This window comes from Haliotis rufescens, unplaced genomic scaffold (genome assembly GCF_023055435.1).
Source record: "Haliotis rufescens isolate VD_foot unplaced genomic scaffold, xgHalRufe1.0.p SCAF_22, whole genome shotgun sequence".
In the NCBI taxonomy this organism is placed as follows: Eukaryota; Metazoa; Mollusca; class Gastropoda; order Lepetellida; family Haliotidae; genus Haliotis; species Haliotis rufescens.
Genome location: NW_025963913.1, coordinates 600,001 through 626,912, shown reverse-complemented (window position 1 = coordinate 626,912; position 26,912 = coordinate 600,001). Strand labels below are relative to the sequence as shown.

Here is a 26,912-nt window from a genome sequence, read left to right as displayed (position 1 = left end):
TGGAAGCACGTCAGGATGGTAGTGAAATGAGAAGGCTACATTTGCCATGCTTATTGACGACTTCATTCACTGTTAAGCTAACCAGCATATTTTTGCAACACAATAGTGGGAGCTAATCATATTAAAAAGTAGAAAAAGATAAATCAGACAGTTTATTTGCCAAATTTTCCCCATTTCTGTCAAACTCTCATATTGTATTGTTTGTTTGTTGTTTAATGCCACCATTGCAGCTATATGACATAGGCCTGTAATAATCAAGTCAGAAGAATACGGTGATTGATATGATGAGCAACGATCCATGCCATTGGGGCACAATGACACACCATCAGCCAACCAAGCCTGACCACCAGATCAAATAAGATCATCTTACGACCAGCAAGGGTTGGTGGGGACCTATTCCAATCCCTACAGGGACACTAGCATGGGTTGGTGGGGATCTATTCCAATCCCTACAGGGAGACCAGCATGGGTTGGTTGTGACCTATTCCAATCCCTATGGGGAGACCAGCATGGGTTGGTGGGGACCTATTCCAATCCCTACAGGGAGACCAGCATGGGTTAGTTGTGACCTATTCCAATCCCTATGGGGAGACCAGCATGGGTTGGTGGGGACCTATTCCAATCCCTACAGGGAGACCAGCAAGGGTTGGTGGGGACCTATTCCAATCCCTACAGGGAGACCAGCATGGGTTGGTGGGGACCTATTCCAATCCCTACAGGGAGACCAGCATGGGTTGGTGGGGACCTATTCCAATCCCTACGGTGAGACCAGCATGGGATGGTGGGGGTGTATTCTAACCCAGAATCTCCACGAGAGATCAGCATGGGATGGTGGGGGTGTATTCTAACCCGGAATCCCAATGGGAGACCAGCATGGGTTGGTGGGGGTGTATTCTAACCCAGAATCCCCACGGGAGACCAGCATGGTTTGGTAGGGATGTATTCTAACCCAGAATCCCCACGGGAGACCAGCATGGTTTGGTAGGGATGTATTCTAACCCAGAATCTCCAAGAGGATACCAGCATGGGTTGGTGGGGGTGTATTCTAACCCAGAATCCCCACGGGGAGACCAGCATGGGATGGTGGGGGTATATTCTAACCCAGAATCCCCAAGAGGATACCAGCATGGGTTGGTGGGGTAATATTCTAACCCAGAATCCCCACAGGAGACCAGCATGGTTTGGTGGGGGTATATTCTAACCCAGAATCACTACGGGGGAACAAGCATGGGTTGGTGGGGGTATATTTTAACCCAGAATCCCCACGGGAGACCAGTATGGGTTGGTGGGGGTGTATTCTAACCCAGAATCCCCACAGGAGACCAGCATGGTTTGGTAGGGATGTATTCTAACCCAGAATCCCCAAGAAGATACCAGCATGGGTTGGTGGGGGTGTATTCTAACCCAGAATCCCTACGGGGAGACCAGCATGGGATGGTGGGGGTATATTCTAACCCAGAATCCCCAAGAGGATACCAGCATGGGTTGGTGGGGGTATATTCTAACCCAGAATCCCCACGGGAGACCAGCATGGTTTGGTGGGGGTATATTCTAACCCAGAATCCCTACGGGGGGACAAGCATGGGTTGGTGGGGGTATATTCTAACCCAGAATCCCCACGGGAGACCAGCATGGGTTGGTGGGGGTGTATTCTAACCCAGAATCCCTACGGGGGGACAAGCATGGGTTGGTGGGGGACCTTATCTAACCCAGAATTCCCATGGGGAGACCAGCATGGTTGGTGGGGGTGTATTCTAACCCAGAATCCCCACGGGGAGACCAGCATGGTTTGGTGGGGGTGTATTCTAACCCAGAATCCCCACGGGAGACCTGCATGGTTTGGTGGGGATGTATTCTAACCCAGGATCCCCAAGAGGATACCAGCATGGGTTGGTGGGGGTGTATTCTAACCCAGAAGCCCCACAGGAGACCAGCATGGTTTGGTGGGGGTATATTCTAACCCAGAATCCCTACGGGGGGACAAGCATTGGTTGGTGGGGGTATATTCTAACCCAGAATCCCCACGGGAGACCAGCATGGGTTGGTGGGGGTGTATTCTAACCCAGGATCCCCACGGGGAGACCAGCATGGGTTGGTAGGTATGTATTCTAACCCAGAATCCCTACAGGGAGACCAGCATGGGTTGGTGAGGACCTACTCTAACCCAGAATCCCCACGGGGAGACCAGCATGGTTGGTTGGGGTGTATTCTAACCCAGAATCCCCACGGGGAGACCAGAATGGTTGGTGGGGGTGTATTCTAACCCAGAATCCCCACGGGGAGACCAGCATGGGTTGGTGGGGGTGTATTCTAACCCAGAATCCCCACGGGGAGACCAGCATGGGTTGGTAAGGATGTATTCTAACCCAGAATCCCCACGGGGAGACCAGCATGGTTTGGTGGGGGTGTATTTTAACCCAGAACCCAGAATCCCCACGGGAGACCAGAATGGGTTGGTGGGGGTGTATTCTAACCCAGAATCCCCACAGGGAGACCAGCATGGGTTGGTGGGGGTGTATTCTAACCCAGAATCCCCAAGGGGATACCAGCATGGGTTGGTGGGGGTGTATTCTAACCCAGAATCCCCAAGGTGAGACCAGCATGGTTAGTGGGGGTGTATTCTAACCCAGAATCCCCACGGGGAGACCAGCATGGGTTGGTAGGGATGTATTCTAACCCAGAATCCCCACGGGGAGACCAGCATGGTTTGGTGGGGGTGTATTCTAACCCAGAATCCCCACGGGGAGACCAGCATGGTTTGGTGGGGGTGTATTCTAACCCAGAATCCCCACGGGAGACCAGCATGGTTTGGTGGGGGTGTATTCTAACCCAGAATCCCCACGGGAGACCAGCATTGTTTGGTGGGGATGTATTTTAACCCAGAACCCAGAATCCCCACGGGAGACCAGAATGGTTGGTGGGGGTGTATTCTAACCCAGAATCCCCACGGGAGACCAGAATGGTTGGTGGGGGTGTATTCTAACCCAGAATCCCCAAGGGGAGACTAGCATGGTTGGTGGGGGTGTATTCTAACCCAGAATCCCCAAGGGGAGACTAGCATGGTTGGTGGGGGTGTATTCTAACCCAGAATCCCCACAGGGAGACCAGCATGGGTTGGTGGGGGTGTATTCTAACCCAGAATCCCCACGGGAGACCAGAATGGTTTGGTGGGGATGTATCCTAACCCAGAATCCCCACAGGGAGACCAGCATGGGTTGGTGGGGGTGTATTCTAACCCAGAATCCCCAAGGGGATACCAGCATGGGTTGGTGGGGGTGTATTCTAACCCAGAATCCCCACGGGGAGACCAGCATGGGATGGTGGGGGTATATTCTAACCCAGAATCCCCACGGGAGACCAGCATGGTTTGGTGTGGGTGTATTCTAACCCAGAATCCCCAAGGGGAGACTAGCATGGTTGGTGGGGGTGTATTCTAACCCAGAATCCCCACAGGGAGACCAGCATGGGTTGGTGGGGGTGTATTCTAACCCAGAATCCCCACGGGAGACCACAATGGTTTGGTGGGGATGTATCCTAACCCAGAATCCCCACAGGGAGACCAGTATGGGTTGGTGGGGGTGTATTCTAACCCAGAATCCCCAAGGGGATACCAGCATGGGTTGGTGGGGGTGTATTCTAACCCAGAATCCCCACGGGGAGACCAGCATGGGATGGTGGGGGTATATTCTAACCCAGAATCCCCACGGGAGACCAGCATGGTTTGGTGGGGGTGTATTCTAACCCAGAATCCCTACGGGGGGACAAGCATGGGTTGATGGGGACCTATTCTCACCAAGAATTCCCATGGGGAGACCAGCATGGGTTGGTGGGGACCTATTCTAACCCAGAATCCCCACGGGGTGACCAGCATGGTTTGGTGGGGGTGTATTCTAACCCAGAATCCCCACGGGGAGACCAGCACGGTTTGGTGGGGGTGTATTCTAACCCAGAATCCCCACGGGGAGACCAGCATGGTTTGGTGGGGGTGTATTCTAACCCAGAATCCCCATGGGGAGACCAGCATGGTTTGGTGGGGGTGTATTCTAACCCAGAATCCCCACGGGAGACCAGCATGGTTTGGTGGGGATGTATTTTAACCCAGAACCCAGAATCCCCACGGGAGACCAGAATGGTTGGTGGGGGTGTATTCTAACCCAGAATCCCCACGGGAGACCAGAATGGTTGGTGGGGGTGTATTCTAACCCAGAATCCCCAAGGGGAGACTAGCATGGTTGGTGGGGGTGTATTCTAACCCAGAATCCCCACAGGGAGACCAGCATGGGTTGGTGGGGGTGTATTCTAACCCAGAATCCCCACGGGAGACCAGAATGGTTTGGTGGGGATGTATCCTAACCCAGAATCCCCACAGGGAGACCAGCATGGGTTGGTGGGGGTGTATTCTAACCCAGAATCCCCACGGGGAGACCAGCACGGTTTGGTGGGGGTGTATTCTAACCCAGAATCCCCACGGGGAGACCAGCATGGTTTGGTGGGGGTGTATTTTAACCCAGAACCCAGAATCCCCACGGGAGACCAGAATGGTTGGTGGGGGTGTATTCTAACCCAGAATCCCCACGGGAGACCAGAATGGTTGGTGGGGGTGTATTCTAACCCAGAATCCCCAAGGGGAGACTAGCATGGTTGGTGGGGGTGTATTCTAACCCAGAATCCCCACAGGGAGACCAGCATGGGTTGGTGGGGGTGTATTCTAACCCAGAATCCCCACAGGAGACCACAATGGTTTGGTGGGGATGTATCCTAACCCAGAATCCCCACAGGGAGACCAGCATGGGTTGGTGGGGGTGTATTCTAACCCAGAATCCCCAAGGGGATACCAGCATGGGTTGGTGGGGGTGTATTCTAACCCAGAATCCCCACGGGGAGACCAGCATGGGATGGTGGGGGTATATTCTAACCCAGAATCCCCACGGGAGACCAGCATGGTTTGGTGTGGGTGTATTCTAACCCAGAATCCCCAAGGGGAGACTAGCATGGTTGGTGGGGGTGTATTCTAACCCAGAATCCCCACAGGGAGACCAGCATGGGTTGGTGGGGGTGTATTCTAACCCAGAATCCCCACGGGAGACCACAATGGTTTGGTGGGGATGTATCCTAACCCAGAATCCCCACAGGGAGACCAGCATGGGTTGGTGGGGGTGTATTCTAACCCAGAATCCCCAAGGGGATACCAGCATGGGTTGGTGGGGGTGTATTCTAACCCAGAATCCCTACGGGGGGACAAGCATGGGTTGATGGGGACCTATTCTCACCCAGAATTCCCATGGGGAGACCAGCATGGGTTGGTGGGGACCTATTCTAACCCTGAATCCCCACGGGGAGACCAGCATGGTTTGGTGGGGGTGTATTCTAACCCAGAATACCCACAGGAGACCAGCATGGTTTGGTAGGGATGTATTCTAACCCAGAATCCCCAAGAAGATACCAGCATGGGTTGGTGGGGGTGTATTCTAACCCAGAATCCCTACGGGGAGACCAGCATGGGATGGTGGGGGTATATTCTAACCCAGAATCCCCAAGAGGATACCAGCATGGGTTGGTGGGGGTATATTCTAACCCAGAATCCCCACGGGAGACCAGCATGGTTTGGTGGGGATGTATTCTAACCCAGAATCCCTACGAGGGGACAAGCATGGGTTGGTGGGGGTATATTCTAACCAAGAATCCCACGGGAGACCAGCATGGGTTGGTGGGGGTATATTCTAACCCAGAATCCCCACGGGAGACCAGCATGGTTTGGTGGGGGTATATTCTAACCCAGAATCCCTACGAGGGGACAAGCATGGGTTGGTGGGGGTATATTCTAACCAAGAATCCCCACGGGAGACCAGCATGGGTTGGTGGGGGACCTTATCTAACCCAGAATTCCCATGGGGAGACCAGCATGGTTGGTGGGGGTGTATTCTAACCCAGAATCCCCATGGGGAGACCAGCATGGTTTGGTGGGGGTGTATTCTAACCCAGAATCCCCACGGGAGACCAGCATGGTTTGGTAGGGATGTATTCTAACCCAGAATCCCCAAGAGGATACCAGCATGGGTTGGTGGGGGTATATTCTTACCCAGAATCCCCACAGGAGACCAGCATGGTTTGGTGGGGGTATATTCTAACCCAGAATCCCCACGGGGAGACCAGCATGGGTTGGTTGGTATGTATTCTAACCCAGAATCCCTACAGGGAGACCAGCATGGGTTGGTGAGGACCTACTCTAACCCAGAATCCCCACGGGGAGACCAGCATGGTTGGTTGGGGTGTATTCTAACCCAGAATCCCCACGGGGAGACCAGCATGGTTTGGTGGGGGTGTATTCTAACCCAGAATCCCCACGGGGAGACCAGCATGGTTTGGTTTGGGTGTATTCTAACCCAGAATCCCCACGGGAGACCAGCATGGTTTGGTAGGGATGTATTCTAACCCAGAATCCCCACAGGGAGACCAGCATGGGTTGGTGGGGGTGTATTCTAACCCAGAATCCCCACAGGGAGACCAGCATGGGTTGGTGGGGGTGTATTCTAACCCAGAATCCCCACGGGAGACCAGCATGGGATGGTGGGGGTATATTCTAACCCAGAATCCCCACGGGAGACCAGAATGGTTGGTGGGGGTGTATTCTAACCCAGAATCCCCAAGGGGAGACCAGCATGGTTGGTGGGGGTGTATTCTAACCCAGAATCCCCACAGGGACACCAGCATGGGTTTGTGGGGGTGTATTCTAACCCAGAATCCCCACGGGAGACCAGAATGGTTTGGTGGGGATGTATCCTAACCCAGAATCCCCACAGGGAGACCAGCATGGGTTGGTGGGGGTGTATTCTAACCCAGAATCCCCACTGGGAGACCAGCATGGGTTGGTGGGGGTGTATTCTAACCCAGAATCCCCAAGGGGATACCAGCATGGGTCGGTGGGGGTGTATTCTAACCCAGAATCCCCCAAGGGAGACCAGCATGGGATGGTGGGGGTATATTCTAACCCAGAATCCCCACGGGAGACCAGCATGGTTTGGTGGGGGTGTATTCTAACCCAGAATCCCTACGGGGGGACAAGCATGGGTTGATGGGGACCTATTCTCACCCAGAATTCCCATGGGGAGACCAGCATGGGTTGGTGGGGACCTATTCTAACCCAGAATCCCTACAGGGAGACCAGCATGGTTTGGTGGGGGTATATTCTAACCCAGAATCCCCACGGGGAGACCAGCATGGGTTGGTGGGGACCTATTCTAACCCGGTTTAAGTAAGCAACTGAATGGGCCAAAACATTATGGAAACTGACCACTGCATAGGAGATCATGAAGGAAGCGTCCAGTATTCCTAGGTACGGCTCCACAGCAGAGGGGGAGGAAAACATGTTCCTTGTGTTCCAGATCTGGAGATGTACAGCAATAACCATGGTTACAGACAAACATTTAAAAAAAAAGAAATTTCACTGTTGTGTGTGTTGTTGGTTTGTTGTTTAACGCCGCACTCACCAATATTACAGCTAGATGACGGCGGTCTGTAAATAATCGAGTCTGGACCAGACAATCCAGTGATTAATATGAGCATCGATCCACGCAATTGGGATCGATGACATGCATCAACCAAGTCAGCGAGTCTGACCACCCAATCCCGTTAGTTGCCTTTTACGACAAGCATAGTCGCCTTTTTACAGCAAGATGGGTTGCCGAAGACCTATTCTACCCCGGATTTTCATGGGTCCACAGTGGACCATCCACTGTTGTGTGTGAATAGGCAGACATGCATGATCAGCAGCATTATACAATTGAGCTTTAACAGAATAATACTTCAAACAAAGCTGACAGGTATTATGTCATAATATACAATGGCTCACATTTTTAATTCAGGGTCTGTTCTACAAAGCTATTGCAGCGCTTATGTTATCATAACTCCCATACTATAACATAGACATACGACTGTCGTTGTGCTACGATTGCCTTGTGGAATGGGGCCTTACACCACAAAGTTTACAATCATGTCACAATACCCTATGGCGTAATTTGTGGAATTTTGTTACAAGAAACAGTCATATATGTGACCTCACCCTAGCAACAGGGTTGCTGGGGTCGCCCATTGTGCATAAGCTCCTCTCAGTGATCTATCATCTCTACATGCAATGTCGTTGAATAAGCCCTGGGACGTTGGGAGTGTTCAACATTTGTTAGTGAAACTTGTTGCCACGATACAAAAGCACACGCTTTGATATTACACAATGTGTAATACAGCTGTATGTTTATCAATCAGGTGATCTCTTCACCAGCAAAAAACAAATCGGTTTACTAAATGGCTAGGGAAATGTAGAAGACTTCCATCTCTGTTACTGCCAAATGAGTTTCTGGGTTAATTTCTTCTGGTATGCTATATAGATATTCATCTAAAATCTGTACTAACAGACCTATGTTACTAATCAAACTTCTATTAAAACTCCACTATTGTCTGATGCTGCACTGTGGCCTTTACTTACAGAGTCAGGTTTTGTTTCACAGACGGTGGCATTGTGGAAGCTCGGTGTCCACTCTTCAGAGATCGTGGTCTTCACATTGCTGAATGTTTTCCGGGACATGTGGAAGAAGGCATAGCTGAAATAACAGAGCAACATACAGTGAGTGAGGGAGTGAGGGAGTGAGTATGGTTTTACGCCGCTTTTAGCAATATTCCAGCAATATCACGGCGGGGGACACCAGAAATGGGCTTCACACATTGTACCCATGTCGGGAATCGAACCCAGGTCTTCGGCGTGACGAGCGAACGCTTTAACCACTAGGCTACCTGACCGCCCAGAAACATACAGATAGACATACATGATGTAACATACAGACAGATACACGAACATGGTACAGTTGATCCTTGATAATAGTTTTGGTTTGGTTTGGTTGTTTTACGCCGCACTCAGCAATATTCCAGCTATATGACGGCGGTCTGTAAATAATCGAGTATGGACCAGACAATCCAGTGATTGATGATATCACGAGCATCGATCCACGCACTTGGGATCGATGACATGCATCAACCAAGTCAGCGGGCATGACCACCCGATCCTGTTAGTCGCCTTTTGCGACAAGCATAGTCGCCTTTTACGGCAAGCATGGGTTGCTGAAGACCTATTCTACGCCGGAATATTCACGGGTCTCCTTGATAATATGATGGTTAGGTGAAATTGGGTTTAACAACGCGTCCAAGATTATTGCGCTTATATAGCGACGTACATGCACGTGTTTGCGTGGCTGCTTATACTAGTCTGGACTGATGCTGATTTATAGTGCTAGCTCACTGAGATACCATGCCGCAGTTTAACATGAATACCCCACTCAGACCCAGTATACTGACTCCGAGCCGACCAGTCCTTATTTTAGCCCCTTTATGCCGAGCACCAGACAGGGTAACAACAAGTACCATCTTTTAACATCTATTGGTATGACGCAGCCAGGGATCAAACCCCGGACCTTCCGCTCTCCGGGCGGACGCTCTACCACAAGACCACAGAGGCTGCCGATGATGTGATGGGAAAACATTCCGATATACTTGTAAGTGCATGAAAATGGCCTTATGTAAGGAATATCGTTTACATGGGTCTACCCTTTTACCTATTTTTCAGCGTCCTGTTTCAGTATTTTATATAGATTGAGCAGTGGGCAGACAATCTTGAACAGAGTTGCAGTTTGTGATATTGAGTGCATAACAATGGTTGGTTGGTTGGTTGGTTTGTTGTTTAACGCTGCGCTCAGCAATATTACAGCTATATGACGGCGATTTGTAAATAATCAAGTCTGGACCAGACAATCCAGTGATTAATATCATGAACATCGATCCACGCAATTGGGATCGATGACATGTATCAACCATGTCAGCGAGCCTGACCACCCGATCCCGTTAGCCGCCTTTTACGGCATAACAATGGTAAATATTTTAGTCACAATAAGCTGATGTAGTGATGCATAATGAACATGCACTGAAACACTTGATACGCCTGTCTTTGAGTCACATATGTTTTAATTCGGTATCGATTTTCAAAAAGTAATAATGTTTTGCAATAACGTGATAACTATAGTAACTGATAACTATTTCGCCTCGGGTTACTGTTTAATTAGAAACAAAATACTACATCGGATTAGATCAAGCCTAGACAACTAATCATTAACTTGATTTACACACAAACTGCATGGACGGCAGCTGTTTGGAACAATTCATGTGCAAATAATGCATCGATGTTGAGGTAGGCGTAACCATGGTCACATACTCCTGATTCATGACATCCTAAAATGACATTACAGCCCAAAATGAGATTTATCAAAAGAGACACACCTGAAGAAAGTGAGGACGAAGATCACCGGGTGATAGGTGTACTTTCTTCTCCCCATCTCCCTTGGGATAGGATTTCCCTGAATTGGAGCTGATTCGGATGTTTCCGGGTTTAACATATCTGAATAAAGCTAGATCTCGGCTTTGGAACCTATATGGTTTCAGATCAAACTCTCGGGTAGATGTTGTTTATAATCAGCAATGTGTTAGATTTGTGTTGAGCCAAGAATAGGTGTTATGATAGAGGCATACGTCGTGTTCGACGATTGTTTTGCTTTGCAAGCGGTCGTATATACAAGGGAGGTTACTCTAAAATGTATTTTTTTATGGCAGACCACGTCAGGAAAACTGCCTTACATACTGTTCGAAACGAAGACAGGTGACAATACGCATTTAGAACGAAGACCAAATTGACAAAAATTAACTGAACGCCCCAGATATGTCAATGTTCGTGTGTGCACAAATACTGGCCACGTAGAGATTATTGGACATGTTGGATATATGTAGATCTATGTTTGTTTGAGTGTGTACTCAGAGACCATATAATTATTATATTATATGGTCTGTGGTGTGCTGATGTACATTTCTTCGTAATATATACGTACAAACACATTAATTTATCACTATTCGTTTTTCACTTCGTTCACGAACAGCCGTTAATCAGGCCACATGAAGATGATGTGTAATCAGGATTTCACAGCCGTTTATATATAGCGTTGATGGTCTACGTAAATAATATAAAGAGATTAAAATGTGTGTTATATACTGAATTACGAACCGACTGTCAGAGTCCCTGTATTTATCGAGCTATAGAGCGAGAATATACATGAATTCTGACGCTCGATTCTTAAAATCAGTATACATCAGTACACACGCGAGAGTAATAATTTCTCCATTACCAATTATTTCTTTGGGCTCAATGTAGGAAAGGATTAATGCTACATTCTGAACACATACAGCACGAGATAATTAGCTATTACAATGCTACGAAGGTAATGTCATTTACAAATTGTAACTATGCAATTTTTTTAGTATCTGTCCTTCCTTCCGCACTTTGTTTAAAACTAATTTGTAATCTTTACAATGATACAGTACGTAGACTTCACAGGCAAGAATTTATATGTATGAAAAGTGAGTGAGTGAGTATGGCTTACGCCGCTTTTAGCAATATTCCAGCAATATCACGGCGGGGGACACCAGAAATGGGCTTCACACTTTGTACCCATGTCGGGAATGGAACCCGGGTCTTCGGCGTGACGAGCTAACGCTTTAACCACTAGGCTACCCGACCGCCCCTTGTATGAAAAGATATACACTTCTTGAATACTATGTACCACAATTTTATTGACATGAATATGTGTATATAAATGCTGTACCTGCTGAGACGGAAGGAAAGAAGGAATTTTTAAAATTTCTTTGAGCTCACTTTTAGAAAACATGCACTGATCACGACTATCAAACACTTTGATCAAAAACTTGGTCAAAGAAAACTTTGATCAAGTTTTCTTGGTCCAAGTTGGACTGTTTACACTCATCAAAGTTTTTGACAGGCCGTCAACGTTTTGGTGGGAATTATCTTGCCAAGGTGAATGCTACTGACGAAGTATTGTTTGCTGTTGTCATATGTATATGTGTATTGCCATGTTGACAAAGGGGCGCCGGGGTAGGCAAAGGCATATTTGGTCCCGAGAATGGCTGCTCGTTGTTGAAACAAATCAATTAATTCTTCCAACATCTCGTCAGTCCAAAATAGTTGACTCATTTTGACTTGACTCTATGCACTTTCGGTTGAAAAGGGGTAAATGTTCCTTGCAGTCTTATTGGCTAAATTAAATCAATGTCATCAAACTTTGATCAAAGTTTGACGAGAAATAGGATCGGTTTCTATTTCATCAAAATCCCGTCAAAACCTTTGTCAAAGTTTTTGACGGCATGTAACACTATCAAAAACTTGGTCAAAATGGACTATGACCAAGTTTTTTTATCCAAGTTATCAACAATCTTCAGCTATGACGTCGTTCCTAGTGTGACGTCACTCCAACTATCGTCACAATGAAATTCGAACAACGTCAACAATGTCTGGACGACGTGAACAATACCCTGTTGTGCGTGATTTGACATTGACTAGTGCACAATTAAACGATGTTTTTTATGAATATGGTTATATCTAATCCTATGGGGGGCGGTCGGGTAGCCTAGTGGTTAAAGACTTAGCTCGTCACGCCCAAGACCCGGGCACGATTCCCGGCATGGGTACAATGTGTGAAGCCCATTTCTGGTGTCCCCCGCCGTGATATTGCTGGAATATTGCTAAAAGCGGCGTAAAACCATACTAACTCACTCACTAGTCCTATGGGTAATACACCTTCGTTTAGTCGTTTCCCTGGCAACACGATTTTGATTGTTGCTTAACGCTGCACCCCGGCTATATGACGGCGGTCTGTAAATAATCGAGTCTGGACCAGACAATCCAGTGATTAATATCATGAGCATCGATCCACGCAATTGGGATCGATGACATGCATCAACCAAGTCAGCGAGCCTGACCACTCAATCCCGTTAGTCGCCTCTTACGACAAGCATAGTCGCCTTTTACGGCAATCATGGGCTACCGAAGACCTATTCTACCCCGGATCTTCACGGGCCCGTTTTAGTGCCCACCCACTTATTATCACATATCATGCATCACGGATATCCCACTCGAACATGTATTCAGCGTCTGCCCGGGGAACAGAAGGTTGGTGCATGGTTCGATTGACCGGTCGCGTCATACGACGTCAAAAGATGTTGTTACCCTGCTTGGTGCTTGCATAAAGGGATAAAACAAGGATCGGTCGGCTCGGAGTCGCTGTACTGAGTTTGAGTGGTATATCCCAGGTTAAAACTGCGGCATCTGGGCTAGCACTAATAGCCCGGCATTAGTTCGAACTAGTACAATAACAGACACACGTGTATGCACGCTACTACATACAGCCATTTTTCTTGAGCTCTACTTCACATAACCCCAGAGAGATTAAATAAAATTAAAATTAACCTTTCAAATAATTTCTTTATCAAATTAATATCAAATCAGAAGCAATGGATTCTTTCCCCAATCAATAATAATCAATATTGCAATAAATATTACAAACAATGTTAGATTTACAAGTATCATTATATATTAAGAAGCAAAAGGTGTCAAACTTCATAAAGTGTGGACCCGTGAAGATCCGGGCTAGAATAGGTCTTCAGCAACCCATGCTTGCCGTAAATGGCGACTGTGCTTGTCGTAAGAGGCGACAGACGGGATGGGTGGTCAGGCTCGCTGACTTGGTTGATGCATGTTAAATTATCGTACCCCAATTGTGTGGATCGATGCTCTTGATATCAGTCACTGGATTGTCTTGTCTAGAATCGATTATTTACAGACCGCAGTCATATAGCTGGAATATTGGTGAGTGCGGCGTTAAGCAATGAACAAACACATCAGACAGTGTGCACTTGAAGCGCGACTTCGTAAGTGAAGCGACAGTAAAATATGTCACTCATATCGCTAATATTTAACAGTATCATGCACTCGACGCTAGCAAAGTTACAGCCAACCTGCGCTTGTGGAGAACTGTATGTTTTGTGGAAAACCGTTTTTCGATAAGAATTATACAATGTCACCTTTAGCTATTACGTACGTGATCACCTGCACTTCAAACTACGAGCGCTAACACAGTACCCCTAATGCTGTCACCCCCATATATATCGACTATGATCAACTGATATATAAGTTAACAAACTGATTTCTCCAGTCCCTTGTAGTTCATGATGTCCATGTTTTGCTGTAGTATTTGAGTCCCAAACATGATATCATTGTACAGGATGAATCATTTATTGTTTAAAGGCATGTAAAAGTAAGCATATTGTCTGTTTATAGGCATGTAAAAGTAAGCATATTGTCTGTTAATAGGCCTGTAAAAGTAAGCATATTGTCTATTTATAGGCATGTACAAGTAAGCATATTGTCTGTTTATAGGCATGTAAAAGTAAGCATATTGTCTGTTTGTAGGCATGTAATAGTAAGCATATTTTCTGTTTATAGGCATGTAAAAGTAAGCATATTGTCTGTTTATTGGCATGTAAAAAGTAAGCATATTGTCTGTTTATAGGCATGTAAAAGTAAGCATATTTTCTGTTTATAGGCATGTAAAAGTAAGCATATTGTCTGTTTATAGGCATGTAAAAGTAAGCATATTGTCTGTTTATAGGCATGTAAAAGTGAGCATATTGTCTGTTTATTGGCATGTAAAAGTAAGCATATTGTCTGTTTATAGGCATGTAAAAGTAAGCATATTGTCTGTTTATAGGCATGTAAAAGTAAGCATATTGTCTGTTTATAGGCATGTAAAAGTAAGCATATTTTCTGTTTATAGGCATGTAAAAGTAAGCATATTGTCTGTTTATAGGCATGTAAAAGTAAGCATATTGTCTGTTTATAGGCATGTAAAAGTAAGCATATTTTCTGTCTATAGGCATGTAAAAGTAAGTATATTTGTCTGTTTATAGGCATGTAAAAGTAAGCATACTGTCTGTTTATAGGCATGTAAAAGTAAGCATATTGTCTGTACATTGCAGGAAGCCAACCCCTGGTGTGTGGTCACTGCATTGGTTGTTATCTCGGACAGTGTAGGTGATGTCCAGGCTATCATAGAGGCACTGATGGTCAGCCACTCTCAGTGTACGTCCATGGAGGTTCTAGAGTGTCTGTACTGTATTGCGATCTTCCTCTATACCTTCCGTCTCCTGGCCGGGGCCGATGTGTGGAGTGGGTAAGTAGGCAATCACTGGCTAACAAGGAGGGCTTGATTGGTTTATACTGATTTTCAATACTAAATGTTAGTGTGTGCCCAAAAGTCAGCTACAACAATTCTGTCTTTTGACATCATTTTAGTAAATACATATGTGTTAGCTATGTGTGGACTAGTAGTAGCTGAGCTAGGTAGATATGAAGACAGTTCACCAAATTCTGGAGTCAGCTTCGTGACTATGGCCACACGCTCATTACAGTTTATAAGGTATATATATGTCATTACTTATGGTTTTAGTAATCTTAAGGACAGTTCATAAATGTCCCACAAATTAATGCTGAAACTACGTTTTTGTTTTCTACTTCAGTTGTCAAGGTACCTTTTATTTCAGCATGCACTGTTGAGTGTCCTATGCCCTGTACCTTGTTGTCTCAGCAAGTGTTCTACTTCCTGTACCTTGTTGTCTCAGCATGCATTATGAAGTGTTCTACGTCCTGTAACTGTTGTGTTTCAGCATGCACTATCAAGTGTTCAATGCCCTGTACCTATTTGTCTCAGCATGCACTATCAAGTGTTCTACGTCCGGTACCTTGTTGTATTTCACCATGCACTATCAAGTGTTCTACGTCCTGTACCTTGTTGTGTCTCAGAATGCACTATCAAGTGTTCCTTGCCCTGTACCTTGTGTTTCAGCATGCACTATTGAGTGTTCTATGCCCTGTACCTTGTGTTTCAGCATGCACTATCAAGTGTTCTTTGCCCTGTACCTTGTGTTTCAGCATGCACTATTGAGTGTCCTATGCCCTGTACTTTGTGTTTCAGCATGCACTATCAAGTGTTCTTTGCCCTGTACCTTGTGTTTCAGCATGCACTATCAAGTTTTCTTTGCCCTGTACCTTGTGTTTCAGCATGCACTATTGAGTGTCCTATGCCCTGTACCTTGTGTCTCAGCATGCAATATCGAGTGTTCTATGTCCTGTACCTTGTGTTTCAGCATGCACTATCAAGTGTCCTATGCCCTGTACCTTGTTGTATCAGCATGCACTATGAAGTGTTCTACGTCCTGTACCTCGTGTTTCACCATGAACTATGAAGTGTTCTACGTCCTGTACCTTGTTGTCTCAGCATGCACTATCAAGTGTTCTACGTCCTGTACCTTGTTGTGATTCACCATGCACTATTGAGTGTCCTATGCCCTGTACTTTGTGTTTCAGCATGCATTATGAAGTGTTCTTTGCCCTGTACTTTGTGTTTCAGCATGCATTATGAAGTGTTCTTTGCCCTGTACTTTGTGTTTCAGAATGCACTATCAAGTGTTCTTTGCCCTGTACTTTGTGTTTCAGCATGCACTATCAAGTGTTCTATGCCCTGTACCTTGTGTTTCAGCATGCACTATCGAGTGTTCTATGCCCTGTACCTTGTGTTTCAGCATGCACTATTGAGTGTTCTATGCCCTGTACCTTGTTTTTCAGCATGCACTATCAAGTGTTCTTTGCCCTGTACCTTGTGTTTCAGCATGCACTATCGAGTGTTCTATGCCCTGTACCTTGTGTTTCAGCATGCACTATCGAGTGTTCTGTGCCCTGTACCTTGTGTTTCAGCAAATGTTCTACGTCCTGTACCTTGTTGTGTTTCAGCATGCACTATCGAGTGTTCTATGCCCTGTACCTTGTGTTTCAGCATGCACTATCACGTGTTCTATGCCCTGTACATTGTGTTTCAGCATGCACTATCACGTGTTCTATGCCCTGTACATTGTGTTTCAGCATGCACCGCCGAGTGCGCTATGCCCTGTGCCTTGTGTTTAAGCATGCACTATCAAGTGTTCTATGCCCTGTACCTTGTGTTTCAGCATGCACCATCGAGTGCTCTATGCCCTGTACCTTGTGTTTCAGCATGCACTATCAAGTGTTTTATGCTCTGTACCTTGTTTTTCAGCATGCAATATCGAGTGTTCTATGCCCTGTACCTTGTGTTTCAGCATGCACTATCAAGTGTTCTATGCCCCGTACATTGTGTTTCAGCATGCACTATCGAGTGTTCTATGCCCTGTACCTTGTGTTTCAGCATGCACTATCGAGTGTTCTATGCCCCGTACATTGTGTTTAAGCAGGCACTATCGAGTGTTCTATGCCCTGTACCTTGTTTTTCAGCATGCAATATCGAGTGTTCTATGCCCTGTACCTTGTGTTTCAGCATGCACTATCGAGTGTTCTATGCCCCGTACCTTGTGTTTCAGCATGCACTATCGAGTGTTCTATGCCCTGTATCTATATGAGAATGCTTCAGTGACCAGCCACAGCATGCTTCAAGAGGCCATGACATCATCCAATGCTGGTCAGCAAACCATCGTCAAATACAGGAATGCTTATGCTTTGTTTAAACATATACATCTATTTTAAAGTTTAATCACAGTAATAAACTGACCAACACAAGGAAATAAGTGCTTGTTTATGCCTCAGTAACATTTGCCTGGGCGGCCATGGGGTCTAAAATATCTACGACCAACAGCAATCATAGGGCCGCTGCAGCATTCCCACGGTCACATACTGTACCAGTCACATATGTTAGGGTAGCCGCACGGCGTATTTTGAATTTGTGGAGACAGAAAACCTGCCGCTGCCGTACGGCCTTTTAAGTGATGACGCATAGTTTTTTTTACAAATACCAAGGCAGACGCAAGGTAGGCGCAAGACACCCGCAGGGGAACCATACGGCGACCGTGCGGTCAGACTGACGTTACTGCGACACAGAGCAGCAGGATGGCAGACGCAAGGTAGGCGCAAGACACCCGTAGGGAAACCATACAGCAACCGTGCGGCCAGACTGACGTTACTGCGACACAGAGTATCAGGATGGCAGACGCAAGGTAGGCGCAAGACACCCGTAGGGAAACCATACAGCAACCGTGCGGCCAGACTGACGCTACTGCGACACAGAGTATCAGGATGGCAGACGCAAGGTAGGCGCAAGACACCCGTAGGGAAACCATACAGCAAACGTGCGGTCAGACTGACGCTACTGCGACACAGAGCAGCAGGATGGCAGACGCAAGGTAGGCGCAAGACACCCGCAGGGGAACCATACAGCAACCGTGCGGCCAGACTGACGCTACTGCTACACAGAGCAGCAGCACTGCAAACGCAAAGCCACCGTATGCCTGACGTATAGCCGCCGTTAACAGCATGGCTACGGTGTGTCTAATTGTCTACATGTCTAATTGCTACAGCGAACCTAGAAATTTAAAAAGTTATAACTCCGCGCTATAATTCCACGGCGACCCTTATGGTCTGTAAAAAGATAGGGATACGCCCTAGGGCGACCCTGAGGCCACCGCAGATCCTCTGTGGCCTCTACAGGTATCTCTCATTTTCGGGGGGATATGGCCGCCGTATCCCAGCCCTAGAGCAAATGTGACTGAGGCATTATTCACCACAAGTTGCAGTTTATTGTTATGTCCCACATGGTGGTGGTTCAGAAGGTAACCAGTAGCTCATGTCATTGATTGTCATGCAATTATTGAATAAAACAAGTCACTGTGCCTGACCATCCGATACAATCCATTTGGGACATCTTTAGGACACACGATCTGTGTTATGTGCTTGTGAGTGGAGGTTGTAAGGTGGAGATTCAGTTACAGGGAGGGTTGTGTAAGGTGAAGGTGAGTGGGGGTTGTAAGATGGAGATTCAGTTACAGGGAGGGTTGTGTAAGGTGAAGGTGAGTGGGGGTTGTAAGATGGAGATTCAGTTACAGGGAGGGTTGTGTAAGGTGAAGGTGAGTGGAGGTTGTAAGATGGAGATTCAGTTACAGGGAGGGTTGTGTAAGGTGAAGGTGAGTGGGGGTTGTAAGATGGAGATTCAGTTACAGGAAGGGTTGTGTAAGGTGAAGGTCAGTAGAGGTTGTAAGATGGAGATTCAGTTACAGGGAGGGTTGTGTGAGGTGAAGATGAGTGGAGGTTGTAAGATGGAGATTCAGTTACAGGAAGGATTGTGTAAGGTGAAGGTGAGTGGGGGTTGTAAGATGGAGATTCAGTTACAGGGAGGGTTGTGTAAGGTGAAGGTTAGTGGAGGTTGTAAGATGGAGATTCAGTTACAGGAAGGATTGTGTAAGGTAAAGGTCAGTAGAGGTTGTAAGATGGAGATTCAGTTACAGGGGAAGGCTGTGTAAGGTGAAGATGTGTGGAGTTTGTAAGATGAAGATTCAGTTACAGGGAGGGTTGTGTAAGGTGAAGATGAGTGGAGGTTGTAAGATGGAGATTCAGTTACAGGGAGGGTTGTGTAAGGTGAAGATGTGTGGAGGTTGTAAGATGGAGATTCAGTTACAGAGAGGGTTGTGTAAGGTGAAGATGAGTTGGTTAGGTGAGTATTTGAGAAGCTATGGGCTTCATGATGGGACGTGAATTGAGTCTTAATAAGAGACTACTTGGTGGATATAACATATAGAGTGCTGGAGCCCCTGCTAACTGGATAGAAGTCTGATGGGAGCAGTTAGGGAAATAGTCCAAGAAAAGCCTGTGTGGATTGTACGTAATGGTATGGCAGTCAATGAGATCTCTTTGTTTTGCATGTTATGTATATGTGTATATATTTTGTATGGAGCTTCTTGAAACATGTATGGTAATTATACAACATCTAATGTTATTTCATGTTAAATTGGTATACATGTAGTAAGCTGGTCTTCTGTAAATATTGTACAAATATGTTTATACATACAAATATTTCTTTTGACTATTTTGGAGTTTTGTTTGTTTTGTTATGGTCAAGTTAAGAATGATTTGTTGAATTAGGATTAAAGTCCAGTTGACTCATCCACTTTGGTATTCAGGGTTCCGTTCCACAAAGGGAACTTACTGCTATGAAACCAACCATTGAAGCTGAGGTACGGGAGCACTAAGATTGCTTTGTGGAACAGAGAATCAGAGGAGGAATCCACTTTAACAGGAACCCAGTTGATCCTCACTCCATTGACCCTCAATACCCTGACTTCACTGTGCAGATTAGCATCCAGAAACCGATGATTGTGGGTTCGCATCATGCCCACACCATACCATACTTGTGGGTTTCACTAAAGTGAAACCTGCATCACATTGGGCTTTCCTCCCACATCAAGCTGACACACCTGATATGACTACTGGTCAAAGATGCGTTACACCCAACCTGCTAGCATCTTCCCACCCACCAACGGGGGCATGGGTGGCCCAGTCGTATAAGGCGCCGCGATTTGCTTAGCAGAGTTGCATCCCTTGGGGCATGGGAAACCTTTGACTCACCAACTCACCCACTCACTCACCCACCCACTCCATGCCCTGACAACTGCTGGCCTGAACATGTCGATGGGCTGTAATACAATCATAGTGTTGCTGACTTGGACACTGAAGTGCACTTAACCATCAACCCTTCTGTATGGACAACTGCATAGGGTCAACTTTGACATTACTTAGTCTGGTGTAATTGCCTTGATCCTGGGAAGCAATAATTGCTTTCGTAGATCCGAAAAAGGTCAGGGTGCTTTTATTGATTAGTTTCATTAACTCTTTCTTGTTAAAGGTAGTTCATGACTATACACAACGCCCACCTGGAAAATTAATTTTGAAAAGAAGCTGGTCTGTTGGTGCCTAGGTGGAGGTATTTATATCACCCTGACATCAGTAATGTCATCATGTTTGGTCATCCACTGTCTGTCAGTCGTTTCAACACGGAACTGAAAAAAATATGTTTCTCCAAAATATTTAAGGTTTCAATGCGATACTCACCTGACATTTTCTGTATGCCCTAAATGAGAGTTAAGGAAATTTTTGTTTTGAAAACATCCAAATGGCCATTCCAACTCAAACCATCCACTGATGACTGGATTTCAGTTGACTGTCAACCATTAGTAGAATCACCAGAATTCTGAAAAGCAGTCGTTGGAATTCAGGTTTGCAAAATGAAGATAATGTTGAATGAATCACCACTAAAATATATAACATCTGTTGGAAATCTTCCCAATATTGAAGAAGGAAAGTCCCAGTTGATATGTAGACGAATCAAATTGCAAATTATTGAAGATTGATCCAAATTATCAGAAGATTTATTTTTTTTATATAGTTTTGAAAAGTGTTGAATGAATGAATGAATGAATATTGTTTTACGCCACATCAGCAATTTTCAGCTATTCACGGCGAGTGAAGTGTTGAATAGTCTGAACGTAAATAATCAGTTTGCAAAGACACACAGTGTATACATGGCATTAAGAGTAATCTGACTTAAAAAAAGGACATAGAGATACTAAACATTGACCACTACCTTCTTCTGACCACTACCTCCTTCTGACCACAAACTCCTTCTGACCACTAATTCCTTCTGACCACTACCTCCTTCTGACCACTACCTCCTTCTGACCACTACCTCGGTATTCTTTCTCCTCTTTTTAAGTTTATTGGTGCATCACACACCAGACCGTAATCATTTACACACTGTAGTGTATCTGGGTTTATGAGAGAGACGGCGTGTTGTCAATCCAAGACATTCATGCGCAACAAACGAGAGATGAACACAAAAAATGCACATTAAAATCACCTGACGTTATCAAAAAAGGATTATAATGCAAATGTAGGTCACTCTGCAAAGCAGAGTTATTAATGGGTATTTACTGAATATGAAGCTGATCGTCATAATTTACACAGACCGCCTCCGTGGTCTCATGGTAGAGCGTCCGCCCGGAGAGCGGAAGGTCCGGGGTTCGATCCCCGGCCGCTTCATACCAAAAGTCGTTAAAAGATGGTACTTCTTGTTACCCTGTCTGGCGCTCGGCATTTAGGGGCAAAAACAAGGACTGGTCGGCTCGGAGTCAGTATACTGTATCTGAGTGGGGTATTCATGTTTAACTGCGGCATGGTATCTCAGTGTGCTAGCACTATAAATCGGCACCAGTCCGGACTAGTACAAGCATCCACACACATACACGTGCATGCACGTCGCTATATAAGTGCAATAATCTTGGACGCGACGTTAAACCCCATTTCACCTCACCTCATAAGTTACACGATACCAATTAAATATGATGAAACAACACAATTGGGCAGGCTAAGTATCAGGGAGAGATTCGTCTAAGTTTCATAAGTTTATGCATTGCGGATACAGTTGCGGCTTGAGATGGAACCAACGCGTCACACTGCATTATCAAGACAGCTTGTCCAGTGGGAGACACACCCTTAAAGATCCAGGTTTTAAGTGGTCGTTACTTGTTGTAAGAGGCGTCTATGCTTGTCGTAAGAAACGGCTAACGGGATCGGGTGGTCAGGCTCGCTGTTGATGAATGTTGTATCCCTACTGCTTTTCGTGATGCCCAAGATGTCAATCACTTGAATTTCTGGTCCAGACTCGATTATTTACAGACCGCCGTCATATAGCTGGGCTATTGCGTCGTTAAACAACCAACGAACAAAAATAAGTTAGAGGCATGTTCCTAAAAGGGGTGGCCGAGTCGTCTATGGCGCCGCGATTTGCTGTGCAGAGTTGCGTCCCTTGGTCACGCCAGAAACCTATGATTGTGGGTTCGAATCCCGGTTCGCCCCAATTATGTTTCTAGGTTTGTCAGCCCCATACCCTTGCTCGTGGGTTTCACCGAAGTGGTAAACGTCTGAGACCATCACTTCGGGCTTTCCTCCCACATTAAGCTGACACGCCGCGATATAACTGGAATACTGGTAAAAGCGGCTGTAAACCCAACGCACTCAGTCCTAAAGGGATACACAGTAAAGCATTTCACAATTAATCCAAAGATGAGTTTCATCCTTAACTTCGTCACACAATCTACAAATACGTTCACGCATTCGTCACCACTCGCCCCTTTCCGTAACCTGCAAGAAGACTCGTCCCCCTATCGATGAATGTTATTCGAAAATACGACAAATCAATCAGAATGCGCGCATGATTTCAAGTTCTTCGTCAAAGAATCCCTCAGAAATATATTTTGATTTTACATATGTCTTGCATCTTAAAATATACCCAAGACACAGTTACATGTGTTCAATCATACTGTATAATTCCACATGTCCCGATGTGCTTTAAATTGCATCTGAAACATATATAACATATGGGGGGATATATGTTAACCATAAGACAACGAGTTGACCATTGTTTTAGGTATGCCCGTTTGCGCTAAGACGGAACCCGGTCGCAAAAATGGCCATGAGAGGGGCATGAGTCGATTTTCGGCTTGTCCCGGAATAACCCGGGTTGGTCACGAATGACGTTCACGAAGAGTATTGGGACGTGAAAATCACCAACTACAATCCCTGAAGTAAACGTATCACAACGTAACTCGAGATCTATACAAAATGGTGCTTTCATTAAATGAAGTTTCAAGTCCTCAACATTCCACCTTTACACAACGTTCCACAGTCCCCGATGGCAATTTTTGTGATCAACACAACGAAGTCTACTTTTATTATACATGTACAGGAAATCAAATTCTGAAACGTTATACGCCATGAGCTGGTAGCTGTAGTAGATGAAGCCTTTTTAAAGAGTTTACCACCTATGACTAAGATCGGACAGTACTGACACTACGCCAAACATATCATTTCAATTCTTTCTTCAGCGAAGCCAGATTACCAACCCTTTTTTTTCCGGACAGCCAAATTTGTTTTTTCTATTTCTATACCAAAGAACAAACGACACGCCTTTGGGTAAAACGTATCCAAAACGAGCTTCCCGTGATAAGGATCTAGAGATTTCATATGGCAAGGGTTGACTGGACTGAACAATGAGTGTATCATACAGGCAGAGATATATATTTTTGTTTCAAATTGTTTGTTTTATAGAATTTCAAGTCAATAAAATGAAACAGGTGATTTGTTGACTGCAAATGGAACGATCCATATCTCCAGGGCCATGATATGGGTATGTGCTCTGTACATCCAATTATGTCTTCCCCCTGGAGTGCAAGGGTTCACACTGTTCATCATATCGGATTCGGTGAGGTCAGGATATCCGATGAATATAAGTCCGTTGATATCACTGCTGTCATACTTCACTCTTCAGTGGGGGGCACGGGTGGCCCAGTCGTCTAAGGCGCCGCGATTCGCTGTGCAGAGTTGCGCCCTTGGGCACGCCAGAAACCTATGATTGTGGGTGCGAATCCCGGTTCGCCCCGATTATGTTTCTAGGTTTGTCAGCACCATACCCGTGCTTGTTGGTTTCACCGAAGTGGTAAACGTCTGAGACCTGCATGACTTCGGGCTTTCCTCCCACATTAAGCTGATACGCCGTGATATAACTGCAATACTGTTAAAAGCGGCGTTAAACCCAACTCACTCACTCACTCTTCCGTGACAAGGGCATAAGGTGAGGTGGTGAAATGGGGTTTAACGTCGCATTCAAGATTATTGCACTTGCGTCTGTCTGTCTGTCTGTCTGTCTGTCTGCTTGTACTAGTCGGGACTACTGCCGATTTTATTGTGCTAGCCCACTGAGATACTATGCCGCAGTTTTACAGTTAACTGAATCCGAGCCGACTAGTCCTTGTTTTAGCCCCTAATTAATGCCGAGCGCCAGGCAGGGAAACGTCGCATCACAAAGAAAATGAAGGATGTCATCCATTAGATATATTGAGTTTACTGTTCTTACCAACTTCTAAAAATCCCAATCAAACAGTTCATCGATAACACGACAGTGTTTGTCACAAACGTAATTCACCACAATATGGAGTCAATGCCATCGAATACTACACTTCGTCACGATGCCAACAGAACTGCATTCAGCAATCACGGACATCGACGTATTGCAGTGTACGTCACGGTGCGAACAGCTCCGCATTCAGCAATCACGGACATCGACACAGTGCTGTGTTCGTGACAATACTTACATCACCGCGTTCACCAATCACGGACATCGACGTATTGTCGTGTTGATGATACCTACCTTCAATCTTCACTGCCAATGGCAGACTTGGGTCCCGGAAGCATGCCTGGATCCGCCGATCTAGGTGTCAATCCTAGATTCCTCGTAATTATGATCCATACCCGTGCTACAAAATTTTACCATTACGAAAACTGACTATGTCCTGCTTCACGTTCCTTCAAAATTGATCTGACATTGTGATATGACCCATTGCTACACATTTCCGTTCAACTCCATACCTGTATATAACGGAGGAGATGTACATACAACTGTGTTGGTTGAATTTAATTGATTATATACAGACAGAAGTTTAATTTGATACCGTCTAACTCCATACCCGATCCCTTATATCCATTGATCATCCCTCACTTTACTTTTCTCTGTCCTTTACAAGCTAATAAGCCGTTAGTGCTTCCGCAGCCTCTACAAAATAGTATTTATGATGTCGCTAGAAGGATGCAGTTTTGTCTGACACTTTCCGCAAATTACATGTGATAAAAATGGACAGTTAATTTTGTCTCAGACAGTGGTTTCGGGTTAACTCTCCGTCAAAAAGACAACTGAGGGCTGAAGCTAATCCACGGCAGTGTGTTCATCATGTAAGTATAACATGGCCCAAAACAACGCAAATGTCAGGGCAACAGTTGTGAAGTTAGTTATTCTGCTCCAAAACTTGTCGGTTGCATAGCCTAGTAGTTGAAGTGGTCGCTCCACAATCCGAAGACCTGGGTTCTATTCCCCATTCGTAGTGTCCTTTATCCTTAAATGATACAATGCTAACCGGTGTGTCACTGGGAAAATATCATATCATTCACAACATGTACGTTAATATTAAATCCTTTGTATTACATAATGGTGTCATTCACAACATGTACGTTAATATTAAATCCTTTGTATTACATTATGGTGTCATTCACAACATGTACGTTAATATTAAATCCTTTGTATTGCATAATGGTGTCATAAAACTTATTTTCTCTAAATATTTTTTCGTAAAATTGGCGTGAGGCAGGGAGAGAAGTTGTCGGCCTTCTTATTTGGACTGTATTTTTATGATCTTGAATTATTTCTATCTGACAATGATATATCGGGCCTTAATGTTGTAAATACTTACATGGATATTGAAACCCACTTTGGTTTGAATTTAAAAATGTTGATTTTGGTTTATGCAGATGATACCGTATTATCGGCAGAGACACCTGGAAATCTACAAAAGGCTAAGGATGTTTTTGGAAATTATTGCCTTGCTTGGAACCTAACATTCGTGACCAACTCGGGGAACGTTGTGTACAGGTGGAATGTTAACATGTTGAGGACTTGAAACTTCATTTAATGAAGGCACTATTTTGTGTAGATCTCGATTTACGTTGTAATACGTTTACTTCAGGGATTGAAGTTGGTGATTTTCACGTCCCAATACTCTTCGTGAACGTCATTCGTGACCAACTCGGGTTATTCCGGGACAAGCCGAATAGCGACTCGTGCCCCTCTCATGGCACATTTTTGCGACCGGGTTCCGTCTTAGCGCAAACGGGCATACCTAAAGCAATGGTCAACTCGTTGCCTTATGGTTAACATATATCTCCCCATATATTATATATGTTTCAGATGCAATTTAAAGCACATCGGGACACGCGGAATTATACAGTATGATTGAACACATATAACTGTGTCTTGGGTATATTTTTAGATGCAAGAGTGAGTGAGTGAGTGAGTTTTAGATTTTAGATGCAAGACATATGTAAAATCAAAAATTATTTCTGAGGGATTCTTTGACGAAGAACTTGAAATCATGCGCGCATTCTGATTGGTTTATCGTATATTCGCACATAACATCGTCGATAGGGGGACGAGTCTTCTTGCAGGTTACGGAAAGGGCCGAGTGGTGACGGATTGGAACCTAAAGGTTAATATAAATAAAACGAAAGCGGTAATTTT

General features: G+C 45.4%; 2 protein-coding genes across 3 annotated transcripts in view; one reads left to right on the top strand and one right to left on the bottom strand.

Moving 5' to 3' along the window:
- LOC124117374 (sugar phosphate exchanger 3-like) overlaps positions 1-10,607 on the bottom strand; it is a 37,567-nt gene extending 26,960 nt beyond the window's left edge. For both annotated transcript variants that reach the window (XM_048401388.1, XM_048401389.1), the window contains exons 1-3: positions 10,318-10,607; positions 8,480-8,594; positions 7,292-7,384 (exon numbers count right to left, since the gene is read on the bottom strand). In XM_048401388.1, the coding sequence (XP_048257345.1) occupies positions 7,292-7,384; positions 8,480-8,594; positions 10,318-10,433 (324 nt within the window). In that variant the 5' untranslated portion in view covers positions 10,434-10,607. The remainder of the gene's footprint in view (positions 1-7,291; positions 7,385-8,479; positions 8,595-10,317) is intronic.
- An 8,092-nt stretch (positions 10,608-18,699) lies between these two features.
- LOC125383241 overlaps positions 18,700-26,912 on the top strand; it is a 32,186-nt gene continuing 23,973 nt past the window's right edge. Inside the window, exons 1-2 of the mRNA XM_048401551.1 lie at positions 18,700-19,143; positions 19,259-19,448. Of these exons, the coding sequence (XP_048257508.1) occupies positions 18,769-19,143; positions 19,259-19,448 (565 nt within the window). The 5' untranslated portion in view covers positions 18,700-18,768. The remainder of the gene's footprint in view (positions 19,144-19,258; positions 19,449-26,912) is intronic.